The sequence below is a fragment of the Microcaecilia unicolor genome, chromosome 13 (genome assembly GCF_901765095.1).
Source record: "Microcaecilia unicolor chromosome 13, aMicUni1.1, whole genome shotgun sequence".
Classification (NCBI taxonomy): Eukaryota; Metazoa; Chordata; class Amphibia; order Gymnophiona; family Siphonopidae; genus Microcaecilia; species Microcaecilia unicolor.
This window is the reverse complement of record NC_044043.1, coordinates 46,139,671-46,154,377: the sequence shown is the minus strand read 5'-3', so window position 1 is coordinate 46,154,377 and position 14,707 is coordinate 46,139,671. Positions and strand designations below refer to the sequence as shown.

The following is a 14,707-nucleotide window of genomic DNA, read 5'->3' as shown; positions in this document are numbered from 1 at the left end:
AAGAGTAAATGAAGCCATTCTCTTACCATCAATATGTTGTTGCTTTCTCTAGTATGTTTATTTAAACATTTTGCTATGCTGCCTTTATTGTCTGCCAAAGTGGTTTGCATCTTTATCAAAAAGAGAAAAGAACAGAGAGAAAATGTATAAGTAGTAAAGAGGGGTTAGGAGGAAAGAAAAGTTAGTTGCAGCAGTAGTTATGGGAAGGAGGAGAAGTACATTTTTCAAAACTTTCATGGTGAATAATATACACTTTTGCTGTCATTTCCTCAGTGTCCGGTTCTGAGGTAATTACTTCATCCATGAAATCCTGTTGCAGGTGATGCCTTCATCATGATCTCCAGCAGGGAAGGCCATTTAAACCAACTATAGTACAGTCTCGATTATCCAATGTAAACGGGACTGAGCCATTGTTGGATAAGTGAAAAGTCGGATGATATGGAAAACAATGGTAACCCCTTTAAAAAAATACACAGAAAACATACTTTATGCATAAAGAACAGGCATAGAGTATCTGTATTTAAAATATAGTATTGTATATTAACACTAACCAGCAGTGTGTGAAGCCGGAAAACAAGAAGAGAATCTGCGCACTTCTTAACAGCAATGTAGTGACATCACTGGGAGGAGTCTGTTGGATATGCCGGATGGTCGGATTAGCGAAGGTCGGATAATCAAGACTGTATTATCTTTGTGTTCCCTCTGAGCTCAAATTCTCAGATTCCACTAAGTATGCATACATTTTTTTTTTCATCCTTTAGAAACATTTTTAGTATACAGATAGAAAAGTAATCTCTCTATATAAAAGGCAAAACCAACGTTCTATGAAGCCTCCAGCCAGAAGTGTGAAGGGGGCGAGATATCCAGTTTCCCTATGTGTCTGCCCCGCCCTCTCTGTAACACAGTCAGTGAAGGAAAACAGCAGAGCACGAAATCAAATCGCTGCCTCTGTAACAGTGAAGGACTCAGAGGGAGGAGGGGAGAGAGGCCAGAGTGCAGGGACACACACACTCCCACATGCACACAGAAGAATACATTGCTAGCCCCCGTTTCATTTGCATCAGAAACGGGGCTTTTTTACTAGTTTGTATATAAATGAGACATAAAGAAATATCTAGAAAAGTGATTGGATTGTTGGTTTCTTCTCCTGTTTGCATATACATATTCAGTCAAACATGCTAGTCTGTGTCTTAACCAGCTAATAACTGATCAGAGAACATTATCCATAAGGAAAGAAGATAGCCCTTGCTTATAATACAGTTTGCAAATAAGAACATAAGAATAGCTATACTGGGTCAGAGCTTTCCTGGAGGAAAGTCCATAGTATTGAGATACACGTGGGGAAGAAACTGCTTTCTCTGGGATTGGTAGCATGGGCTGTACTTTCCCAGATCACCCCAGAACCCATTTTAAAGTTGGCATTACATAAGTGATCAGCATCTTCCAGCTAGTGACCCAGTGACCTCGGGCAATTCACTTAACCATTGCTTCAGATAGAAACTTAGATTGAAAGCCATCAGGGAACAGGAAAATTTCTACTGAACCAGAAGGAATGTAAAACAGTGTAGGTGAGTTAGACTTTTTAACTGCTAAACTTTAGACCGTTCCTCAAGTTTCACTAGGTCCCTCATATTTTCCAGCTTCCAGTGTGTCTGTCCTGCTACTGATATTGGTATCATCTGCAAAAGGGCATATCTCCTGATTTGTCTTTTTTGCAGTGTCACTTAGAACTGGACTGAGGATGCACACTGCTAGTGATGTCCCTTTCCTTGGAGTGAACTCAAGCACCATGCTTGGATGCCTCCCACTAAACCAGTTTCTAACCTAGTCAGTCATTTTAGAGCCCATGCGGTTCTACTTACAGCCCTTCATCTGAACACAGAACAGAAATATTTTGTTCAGCATTCTGCTTAATCCTCGTCTTCCTGCCTTTCACTCTTCTCACAATGTCACTTTTGCACTGCCTCCTATCACTAACATACCTAGAAAATGTTAAACCTCCTCCCCCCCCCTCCCCTTTTTCTGTATTGGGTAGTTTCATCTGTTTGCATTTTTGCTTTCCTGACTAGCAGCTTCTTTAGCTTTCCCAGATATCGCCCGGCTTCCTTTTTCTGCAGTCTCTTGCAGTTTATGAAGTCTAACCTCTTCTTTTTTTTTTTTTTTTTTCCTTTTCAGCTACTTCTTTTCAAAAGAAGCAAAACTGCTTTCTTTTTTTTCTCGTTTATTCACTTTCTAGCAAGGTTTATAACCCTTAAAATAGCTGTTCTCTGTTTTTGCACACTTCTACTTCTCCCAGATGTTTCTATCCAGCAAAAAATTCATTGAGGTGTTCCTTCATCTTGAAAAAGATGGCGTTTTTGAAATCTAGAACTATGCTTTTGAATGAACTCTCTCCACACATGCCTTAAAATGGAACCACAACATCCAGTGATCACCCACTTTAATATCAGATAATCTCTCTCCCTGCTTAAGCATTAGGTCCAGTATGGCCCCATTTTGCATGGGTTTAATTACCAACTGCTGGAATAGTTCTTCCTGTAGAAATCCAGGATCTCTCTACTTACAGATAGCACCACAGTCAGAATGTCCCAAATCTCTCTCCACTTCTGCCTCTGAAGGAAGCCTGTTCTAGTCCTTCTTGCCAAACTAATCTACAGTGCCTCCTCCTTACCTCTTGTTCTACAATTCTATTGTTTTAATATTATGTTTAACGTATATTGCCACTCCTCCTCCCCTTCTTTCCACCTTATCCTTCCTGAATAGATTTTAGCCAGATACAATTATATTCCAGACATGGTTCTCAGTGAACCATGTCTCCTTGACTACCACTAAATCCAGGTTAGCCTCGTTATCACAGCCTCTAGATCCAGAGTCTTATTTGTCATACTGCAGGCATTTGTATACACAGCTTCTCAGATATTGCCTTTTTTCCCCATTTCTGTAGAGCAGCAGTTCTCAACTGGTGTAGTGTGGGGCTGGCACACAAAGCATTTTTTAAAATTTAATTTTCTGATGTAACTTCCTGTTTATGCGTGAGCAAGATGTGGCAGAGGCAAGGATCCAGGTTGGCCCAGGCAGCGTATTACTTCCGCTGCTACCGCTAAAGTACTCTGGTTTCCTGGGCCAGGGAGGTGGAGGCAGGGGCTGAGGGAGAATGAGGGAAAGGGTACTGGATCCATAGCGAATAGGGAGGTAGAGTTGCTGGACCTGTTGGGAGGAGGTGCAGGGAGAGGGAGGGGTGCAAGACCTTGCGTGAGGGAACTGGAGAGATTCTAGTGGAGGGGAACTGGACTTACACAAATCTTCATGCTGTGCTCCTTCCTAGGTTGTATAGGTGGTAAACTGCACTTAGTAGGCTTTCAGTTCCAGTGTGTGATTTGCCATCTTGGCCTGCTCCACATGGGTTGTGATTTAGCTGCTGCCAAGCTTGGTTTTCTGTTAAACATTGAGAGGGAAGGGGATAGATGGAGGACAGAGTTGCCATACCATAGAGGTGGAGGGAGAAGGTGGCAAGGAGTTGCTGAACCCTGGGGGTGGAGAGGATAGGGACAATGGGCAGGGAGTTGCTGGACCCTGGGGGGGGGAGGGGACAGGGAGATGAGTGAGAGGAGAATGTTGAGTACAGTAGGTAGAAGTGCAGTATTGGGGGAGTGGGTGAAAGAGAACAGAATAGGAGGCCAGGGAAGGAATGAGGCAGGAGAACTAGAGTGTGAGAGGAGGAAATGGAAAGTTGATAGGTGAAATATAGTTGGAGGACCGAAGAGTGAGAGGGTAAAATTTGAGTTGGCAGACAGAAAAGAGAGAGGAAATATATCGAAGATGGCTGTATTGAGGGAAGAAGATAAGAGAAACATGGGGAAAGGTCAAATGGACAGCACCCACTGGAAAGAGAGCAGAAAAGAGAAACTGGGACCAACATGCTTAGAAAAATAAAATGCCCAGACATCAAAGGTAGAAAAAAAGTGCTTTTTTTGAATTTATTAGGTGGAATATATTAGCTCTGGGCAATGTGCATCATGGTGTTTTTGCATTGTGTTGGAAATGCATTTCTGTTTTCTTTCTCCTATATTGTGGTACCTGTCTGACGACTTGGAGTTCCCAGTTCAATTTTTGTCTTTGCATTTCCATTTCTAATTTGTGATCTCTTGTTCTGTATTTGTTGAGGTTCTGTTTGTTTTATGTGTGACTAAGGTGTGGTATTCTGTTCGCGTGTAGTTTCTGTGTAGAACGCTGTAGCAGTCCACTTATTCTGTTTACCAGTAGTAGGTGTATTAGTATTCTAGGGCCCCATATAATATTTGCAATTCGGCCTATTCATAGAAAGGATTCATGTTGTTTGAATCTAGATTCCACCAAAGGGCCTTTTTTATATGGATCCATTTCTATGGAACTCCCTTCTGCGTTACATTACTACTACTACTTAACATTTCTAGAGCGCTACTAGGGTTACGCAGCGCTGTACAAATTAACAAAGAAGGACGGTCCCTGCTCAAAGGAGCTTACAATCTAAAGGACGAAATGTCAAGTTGGGGCAGTCTAAATTTCTTGAGTAGAGATGTAGTGGTTAGGTGCCGAAAGCGACATTGAAGAGGTGGGCTTTGAGCAAGGACTTGAAGATGGGCAGGGAGGGGGCCTGGCGTATGGGCTTAGGGAGTTTGTTCCAAGCATGGGGTGAGGCGAGGCAGAAAGGGCGGAGCCTGGAGTTGGCAGTGGTGGAGAAGGGTACTGAAAGGAGGGATTTGTCTTGGGAGCGGAGGTTACGGGTAGGGACGTAAGGGGAGATGAGGGTAGAGAGGTAAGGAGGGGCTGCAGATCGAGTGCATTTGTAGGTTAGTAGGAGAAGCTTGAACTGTATGCGGTACCTGATCGGAAGCCAGTGAAGTGACTTGAGGAGAGGGGTGATATGAGTATATCGGTCGAGGCGGAAGATAAGACGGGCAGCAGAGTTCTGGACGGACTGAAGGGGGGATAGATGGCTGAGTGGGAGGCCAGTGAGGAGTAGGTGCAGTAGTCAAGGCGAGAGGTAATGAGAGAGTGGATGAGAGATTGGGTGGTGTGCTCAGAGGAAAGGGCAAATTTTGCTAATGTTATAGAGGAAGAAGTGACAGGTCTTGGCTATCTGCTGGATATGCGCAGAGAAGGAGAGGGAGGAGTTGAAGATGACACCGAGGTTGTGGGCAGATGAGACGGGGACGATGAGGGTGTTATCAACTGAGATAGAGAGTGGAGGGAGAGGAGAAGTGGGTTTGGGTGGGAAGACAATAAGTTCGGTCTTGGCCATGTTCAGTTTCAGGTGGCGGTTGGACATCCAGGCAGCAATGTCGGATAAGCAGGCCGATACTTTGGCCTGGGTTTCCGCAGTGATGTCAAACTGAACCTTCCCTTAATTTCAAATCTGCTTTAAAAACCTGGCGCTTTCCTCTCCTCCTTAGGTTAGGTGCGATCTCCTACTGTTAGGGTATTGCTGGGTATTCTGCTGTTATCTTTTTTTCTTCCTTTGTCTCTTTCCTCTTCTATGCCTTGCTTTATTCTATTTCCTCCTCTTGCTTCTCACTCTTGGGACTAATCTAGCATTGTATAACTGGAATTACACTTTCCTATCAGTCTTGCAGTTCTTTTTCTCTAAATTTTTCTGTTTTTAAACTGTAAACCGCTTTGATCTGCCATTAGCAAAGGAGGTACGGCAAATCTGGATAAAGTAATACTATAGTTGTATGGTAGGTCTGCTATATGTAGGCTGAGTTAGGATTTTTTTTTTTTTAAGGTTTTGTATTTCACACTGTGCCTGGTAGTGGAGAGGTTTATGTTGCTATTACTGAGATGGCATGAGAATCAGAATATATAGAAATGTGTATGACATATATATTTTTGTATAGCAACTTTCATGGAGAAAATGTGCTAGTTATGGTCTGCATCTATTGGAGGGGAGGTTTCTTATTAATTAAATGTAAACATGCTCTGCATGCACAAGAACTGCCACACTGTATCAGACCAAAGGTCAAGTATGAAGTGTCATGTATTCAAGCATTGTCTCAGGTGTGTCCCTGATTGAAACTTAGATTGTGAGCCCTCCTGGGACAGAGAAATATCCAGTGTACCTGAATGTAACTCACCTTGAGCTACTACTGATAAAGGTGTGAGCAAAATCTAAATAAATAAAACAGGGGAGCTAGTCTTCTGAAATTAATCTGCAATCAATTTCACTTCATTCCTGTTTGTGTTTTATTTTCTGCATTCCTGCTTCCCACCCTTTGTCAGTGAACCCCAAACAGATATTTGTTGAGCTATTCCACTTTTTCCTTATGGGTCTTTACATATTCTCCCCTTCACCTCTAGTTTCATAGTACCACTTTTTCAGTTCCTTCTCACACTAACATATCTTTAAACATAGGTCTTGTCCTCCCTGTTTACTGTTATTTTTTTCTTCCATTTTCATTTTGGCTCTCGACTATTTTTACAGTTTTTCTATTTCATTGCCTATCGTCTCTTCCTGTTATCTGTGGTAGTTAATGAAAGCCAGCATACCAGTATAGATGTTTCATTCCCTTTTTCCAAGTTAACCCATAGTGTATCTTCCTTACTTCAGAAGTGCTATAGTTCGGTTGCTTTAGTGTTCATTTTTTATATGTGTATGACCTTCGGTTTTCTTCCTACACTGTCCTCCTTGAGTAGGCAGCAGCCCAATATAACTATATCCCAATAATGGTACCCTGTGTACCATGTCTCCGTGACCATCACTAAATCTAAGTCTCTCTCTTCCATGACTGCCTATAGATCTGGGTCTTATCCATATTGTGGACATCAGGTGTGTCCTTATTGTTCTTAGGAGCTCAGTATAACAATATAATACTTTGAGCTACATCAAAGCCTTAGATTTGACCAATATATATTCTGTTCCTTCTAATTTTCTTTGAATACCACTGTCTGTAGAGAAAATGCTTAGTATGTTTTAGAAAGGCGAAATGACACTTCCATTTATATTAGTGTGATCTGTATTTCAAGCACAGGCATAAGAGTTAGATAGATGTTTAGTTAGATGTCCATAAGCTTCCAGTAAAGTAGGGAGGAGAGTCCTGCAGGAAGATGTTAATTGGAGCATTCCTGGTACAGTGATAGAAGTAGAGAAATTTTGGACGTCCCTTCAAAAAATTTTCTTTGGAGAATTTCGTAAAGGAAAGAAACTTTCTGAAGGAAAATTTTTGGTTCTTAGATTTTTGATGTTTGGGGGTTTTTTTTTCTCTTGAATAACAGATATTTTGTTGTTGGATTTGGAGTTCTGTTTCGGTCCCTTTTTTTTTTTTTCTTCATTGTTCTTAGTTATTTTATTATCTTGTTTTTTCATATTATGGGCTGGGAATACTATTTTATATTTCTTGGTTGTTTTTTACTTGTGTATTTATTTTTACTGGGTTTCTTCTGTTTATTTCATGTATATCTAATGAATAATTACAATAAATTAAAAAAAAACAAATGTGACTTTTGAAAAAGAAGTGGCCAAAGAAGTAAAGGCAAAAAAGACTACTTGTCAATGGGATAATTCTTCCTCAGTATAATTCATATGCTTCCTCATAGGTCTAGTTTTGCTGTATTTCTTGTTTCCATTTCTGATATGATCTTGTAGAAATATTCACTTTCATCTTTTATCAGATTCATTATAACCCTCATTACCCTTATCTCTAACTGGACTAAACACCACTATTCTTGTTGGTTCAAAACCAACTGGAATAGTTGTCTTTTTGGTCTCATAGAGATAAGTACAATCTTTTTCAATTGTGGATTGATGAAAGGCTATGAAGAATTTGATAAAGGTGAAGTGAATTTTCTGTAGAAGGTTTATAAGATTTGTACACTGTAAGATTCCTCTCCCGCGGGTGTGTCCAAACCTCCAACCTCTACTGCTGGGCTGCTGCAAGATTCCTTCTCCCATGTGTGTGGCCGAACCTTCGACCTCCGCTGCTGGGCTGCTGTAGGATTCCTCTCCCACTTGTCTGCCCAAGCCTCCGGGTTCTGATGCTGAGCTGCGTCTGCCTCTCCTCTTTTCCACAGTGAATTACCTTAGGAGGATAGCGTTCCACCCAGCAAAACTCTTTCAAGCCCTTATCCTCTTTCCCAAAATGGCTGACGCCCCCACTTAGTCTGTTCCCCCCCCCCACCCCCCCTTGGTGAAATGCAGTACCAGTCCCACACGACTGTAGCTTTGCAATTCAAACAGCCAGTCCTAATAACCTTTTGTCCCTCTTCTCACCCCTTTCTCCCGAGGGAGCAGGGTTTTAATGCACTCCAACAACAGTTCAGTCAGTGCTTCCTCTCTCTCCGTCTCTCAAAAACACAGTCCAAACGCCTCACTTCTTCTCCTCACGTTGTGTTAAGGAAAAGAGACCCTCCTCCCTCACTTGTCAGTCAATAACCTCCTGACAACCACCCCACGAGTCAGTTTGGCTGTGTTCAACTCCTCCACAACAGCCTACCAAAATTAGTACAGCAGCTATAACAGTTCTTATCACTTATTAATCCTTTCGGCTGTACCTGAGCAAGAGCCAAGACTTCCATTAGCCCTTCTTCCTCCTCCTCCTCCAGCTGGTCTTCCTCTCCCTCAGCTCCCTGCACAGCCTTATCCCAGTCCATCAACTCCTCCCCCGGCTCATCTCCCAGCCAGGTGCTCCTCCTCTACTTGATTGGACCCTATCTCCCAATCTTCCCCTTCCTTTGAGGACTGCTGGGAGTTGTAGTTCTGCCCTTCCTGTTCTCTCTTCCGCTCTAAGGGCTTCTGGGGTCTGTAGTTCTCTGTCTTCCCTTTGAAGCTCGACTGATCCCTTCCCACAAGGGGGCATCCCACCCTACCTCAAAGTCTGGGATTTGTAGTCTGTTCTTCTTGAAGGAAAAACTTTCCCTTTACTTCTTTCTTGAGCCCCCTCCTCTTCCCCAAAACCTGACTTCTCACAACACGTTTTGATCCAAGATGGCGAAGCAGTAAGATGCTCCTATTCTCTGCTCCTTCATTTTCTGATTCTTTGACAATATTGTGCCTTTTTTTTTTTTTTTTACCTTTTGAGATGCCTAAATGGAAGGGGAAGATTCCTGTAGCTGCCAGACAGCCTTCGACCCCTGTTCCTCCACAAGCAATCATAACGGGCTTTCTATCGACTTCTCAGGGCGTTCTGGCCAGCCACAGTGCAAGGGAGAGCCTGGGCTTCGGGAGTGAAGTATCACTCAGCCCACAAGGTTGGGCACCTCCTCAACCTCCGTGAGTCTCGACGACTTCAGGGTCTTTGCTGCTGACTGTAGCAGCGTCAGTTGGAGGACCCAAGCGCATGCTGCAGCCACCAGATTCCTCGTGGCAGGACCCAGCAGATGGTTCGCTGGATCCAAGATCTGGTGTTGAGGAGCGACATGGGAGTGATTCAGGAAGAGATCCCCCACCGGTGCCTTCTGCAAAAGCCGGCAGATGTGACTTTGGAGACCATTTGGATTGCATTGAATTGTCTCTACATGGTATGTGCTGGGACATCCTCCCTACTGAATCAGTATACACAAAGAGTTGGCAAATATGAAGACATTTTGAATAATTATTCTATGAAGATTAATGCTTTGGAAACTGTTTCAGCAGTCCCAAGCCTTATAGTCTAGTTTGGCTCAGAACAAACTGTTGGTTCATCGTAGGCTGTAAAACTTTGATAGCTATGTTAGACATTTACGTATATTATTTATATTATATAAATTTTCCTAAACTTTTGACAATGCTGCCAAAAGATCTGTTTTACAGATTTTTGAAAGCAAAACTTAATTCTGATATTGATTTTCTGCCTTCCAGTATCTAGACAACTTTCTCAAGTTCTCCAGATGCTGCTTCGGTTGTGGATGTTTCTTCTGATAGTTTGAATATAACTCAAATTTTGGAGAGTTCTACTGAAGAAGTGGTTGCAAGGTCAACCCTGTTGGTGATATTTGTATTTCAAGAAGACAAAGAGGCCTTACTTCATCTCTTTTTTTTTTTTTTGAGCTGTCTGATTCTACTTTTCTTAGAGGGAAAGCGTCTGTTTTCCCAGATATTTCTAAATGGACTCAGTTACATAGGAAGAAGTTCCTAGCACTTAACCCTTATCTTGTTTCTTTAGGAGCTGGGTTCAGTTGAGATTTTCTTGTAAATGTATAATTTTTTGTGATCCAGCAGAAATCCACCTAGGCAGAGTACTCTGTAGTACTATAGGAGGAAGCAGATATAAGGGGAGATAGTGGGGAAAATGATCACGGACTCCAGAGACGAAAAGGACAATCTTAATGCTTGAGAAGATTTATTGATCAAAGACTCGACACAGTACTTGTGTTTCGACCCAACGGCCTGCTTCAGGAGTCTTTTTTGACAAATGGATCTCAAAATCTCCAGAAGTAAACCTTTTCAAACTGTAATTCAATGGATCGGTCTTGAAAAAGACCTTTGTAGCAACAATGCGAGTTTTCAAATCTGATTGAAGATGCTTGACCTGTAATTGTGGACAGTCCCCATATACAATATTGTACTGGATTAGTGGATATAAAATGTTTTGGTTTTTTTTTTTGGGGGGGGGGGGGGGGGGGGGGGGAAGATGGTGAAGATTTTTATAGTGCAGTGCTTCTCAATCTTCTCCTGGAGGTATGTCTAACTAGTCATGTTTTTTTAGGATTATCACAATAAATGTGCTTGAGATCAGATTTTGTATACAAGTGGCCTTTAGTATATGCAAATATTACTGCAGTAAATATGCATGAGATAATCTTGAAACCTGATCTCCAGGGGAAGGTTGAGAAAGAGGATAATTGTATTGTGTTGCAATCCTTTGGCAATGCTATACCAGAGCAACAGCAGCTTATGAAGCGATCTTCGCTCCCTTTCCAGAAATACATGGTTACTTATTACCAATGTAAACACTACACAGTACCATTTTGGTGAAGAGCAGCACAGTGATGCAATGTGATCACAAGCAAAAAATACCAGACTTGAACATACAGCTGAAAACCTTTAATTTTTTTTTTACTCTCTAGAGAGACCACAGCTAGTGTTCTAACCCAAGGGAGGGGCCCAGTGAATGGCAAATTTAACACATTTTACTTGTTTTTTGGCCAAGGTAGCTTTGGACACATGGTCCTTCACATAGTAAAGCAGAGATACAAAGTCTTCACCAAAAAGATTACCAAGGAGATGGATTCAACAGGGCCATGAGGTATGATAGCAAAACAATCTCTGCTTTACTCTGTGCCTGTGCCATAGAATTGGTACCACTCAAGGTAGAGCTCTGAGCAAATTCTTGTACAGGGAAAATTTCAAAATCTCGCTTACCATGATTTTATCTTTCTTCAAGAAGGGAAAACTTTTTTACTGGCTGTATTCTATAGACCTACTACATGCATCTCAGTTCGTCCAGTTAAAGAGACAATTTCAGTATTTCTTAGTGTGGGACTGTCACTTCTGATATAAGCTTCTCCATTTTGGTCTCTCTGCAGTATCCTTGGTTTTTACAAAGTACCTAGAAGTAGTGGCTGTACGCCATAGACTTGGAGTATTCCTTACTCTTGATGAGACAGTCCTAGGTAATGTAAATTTTTAAAGCAAATTTTTAAATACATGAGGATCAATGATGCTGTAAAAGATGAATCACCAATCACCAGGCCGCCCTTGCAGAGAGAGCTCTGCAAGGGCGGCCTGGTGATTGGTGATTCATCTTTTACAGCATCTTTGATCCTCATGCATTATGGAAATCTCTCCTATCTCCATTTCAGCAAGTAGAGTTTTTATAAGGGCAACACTTGACTTGGAAAAGGCTGAGGTCTCCCTCCCCATGATGGGGTTTGCGGTCTATACAACAGTTTTTAATAATGAGGGTCTTGCTTGGGAAGCAGAATCATATGGTCTCAACAATCCACATGCTTCTGAAGGCCAAATTGAGGATGAGGGTGTCTCAATGGTCTGTGTTCTCAGTTGAGCCAGTATTCCTAAAGTTTCAGTCACAGCATGATCAGAGAAATTGGTCTTTAGCATTGTGGCTCTACAGGGACAATTGAGTGTGATGTTTATTTTAGATGCTGTCACACCGGGGTGATCTTTACAGTAGACTTATTTTAAGCATCGCTCAATTTAAACTTGGAGCCATAGTTTGTATTTGCACTGTTTCAGCATGCTCATTCAGACAGTTAAGTAGCTACATTTTACATAAAAACAAATTCTGCTCAAGGAAAAATCCAGCATAAAGTGTAGTTCAGGACACTGCCTCTCATCCTCTAGAGACTGAGTCCTCTTATTTGCTTATCTGCCATACTGCACATGTCCAGAACCCTGGCAAAGCTGAAGCATAACTGCAGAAATCATGGCCTCGTAGACATGGGGGGTGTAGTTTCCCATGCTGTTTCAGATGTCCACAGTAGAGACAGTCCATCTCAAACCTTTACCAGCATTAGTGTCTCAGTGTGGGGGAGAGGGGAAAGGTACTTATCACAGCCAAACATATGGGTACTAACTCCAACAGCCTAGCCTGGGTGTTGAAAATGCTGTAGTTTCATATGAATGCCTCCGCTGTCTCAAACTTGAGAAGTCACAATTTGGTGTATGGGGGGGGGGGGGGGGTTACAATTTCTCTCATGCAGTACCCTACTTGACTACTTCAGCTGTTATGTTCAGGCCTAAAGATTAACTTGGTATAAGTTCCTCTTAGCATCATATCAATATGATCAGGATGTGGAGAAGCATTCGTTTCACTTGTCACATAATTGCAAAGAAAAGTATAATTAAAACATTCATCATAATAATCTCATAACACAAGCAAACAAAACAGCAGTTAAAACAGTATCCTCTCCCCTCTTACATACCCTACATGAGGATGCTATCCCTTATCCTCATGTTTTATAGTCATAAAGGCTTGTGTTACATTTAAAGATGCTGCTAAGGCCACACAATCACATCATGAGGGTTTACATGCATCTAGAGGATACGTCCAAGCCAGTTGACATGTTCTCACTGAAGCACTTAACTTTGATGATGACTTTCCTCTATAACCAAGAGGATTAATGAACACCGAATGCTGGCCACCTACCCTCTCCACAGAGTTCTTCCCTGCATATGCTGCAGGCAGAGATGGCATTACATACACTAGATTTGTAAAAGACCGTTGCCTACTATTTAGATAGGACAGGGGAAATTGGAACATACCCTGAGCTCTTTTCCTGTGATCCAACTGAACGGGGTAGGCCTTTGAACAAACCTACAATTTGTAACCGGCTCTTTGATTGTATATCCATCTGCTATCAAAAAGCAAGTCTGCCCTTGCGGGGTCATGACATACTCATTAGGTCTTAGCAAATGGCTACTTCCACAGTCTATGCTGGGCCTTTTTCTCCTCAAGAAATTTGGAAGATGGAAACTGAATTTTAACATATGCATTAGAGGTCAACCCCCTTCAGGATAATAGATTAAGCCAGTCAGTCCTCAGTAATCTACTCAATTGGTAGATTGTCTTGTGGGGATGAGAGCGAATAGGGTATCAAATCGTCCCACACATATAGACTTCTATGCAAAGGGTTATCATCCTGCTTGTCTGTAGAGAAAGCAAGGTTATTTATCTGAAAGCCATGATTCCATACATAGCAGGATCAAGAGACCTACACTTCCTGTAACCCACAGAGTTTAATCACCTGTTTTCCTCTTCATGGGTCTCTCACTGAAGGCTGCTTGGTGCAGTTCCTTTGTCTGTTCCAGCCAGGGAGCTGATAACTCTGTATATGGTGCCATCCACAGGTGGGACTGTTAATCCCACTTATTCACGGAAAACACTAGTTACAGGTAAGCAACTTTACTATCTCCATTTCTATGCATAGATTAGTAGTAGGTTCTACTAATCTTTAGTAAAGACTCTTGACTCCTACTTTTACTTCACAGTTATATCTAATGCTGATGGACAGTGTGACAAATTATTAATTGATGTTGATGTGTGTTACTTTCTGATCTGTTGATGAAAACTTTTTTAAACTTTTTCAGATGGTGATGGAATTTTCTGATAACATGCTGAACCTTGATGGTCACCATATTAATGGTGCACAATTAAAACAGTTTATTCAGGTAATACAACAAACTTATTTCTCAATGTTATTAATGCTTAAGAAGTTCTAATATCCAGTGATAAGTTATGAAGCCCTCAATGTCTGCCTTCTGGACAGATTATCACCTTTTTGGATTCAGATGTTTCAAGCTCTGTTAGAAATAGGGCTGGGAGTTTTCCCTCTATTTTATATCCCCTTCCAACTTCAGTCCAATTATTGAAGCAGTTGTCCTTGGTCAGGAACCTTTTGCAAGAGATTCTTCAGGACCCTGTTACCTTGACCATTAGAAGCTGTCGGTGCGCAAATCCCAAAAGGTTCTGAATGCTGCATGTACATCATCCACAGTGGAAGACTTGACCAAGTAATCAAACCCGGGTATTTGAGGCACTGGGCTGGCCTTGGATGATCTTTTGACTGCTATTAGAACATTTTAGTATAATATCACTAATAATTGTGTTACTACTTGCCCTTTATTGACAGCTAGTTTTGTTATATGGTATATGTTTGAAGCCTAGAATCCTACAAAGTTGTGGTCCAACATATTTTCAGACCCCTCCCAGTCAAAGTCTCTCTTGCTATCCCCCTGCCCCACCCGATGACTACAGTGTTTTCTGGCTTTCACTGGTGAGATATGTAGGTGCAC

General features: G+C 41.8%; 1 protein-coding gene across 3 annotated transcripts in view; it reads left to right on the top strand.

The window, feature by feature from the left end:
- The window catches only part of GGNBP2 (gametogenetin binding protein 2), a 73,233-nt gene that overhangs the window by 5,433 nt on the left and 53,093 nt on the right, over window positions 1-14,707 (top strand). For all 3 annotated transcript variants that reach the window (XM_030222647.1, XM_030222648.1, XM_030222646.1), the window contains one exon: window positions 14,003-14,083. In XM_030222647.1, coding sequence (XP_030078507.1) covers window positions 14,003-14,083 — 81 coding nt within the window. The remainder of the gene's footprint in view (window positions 1-14,002; window positions 14,084-14,707) is intronic.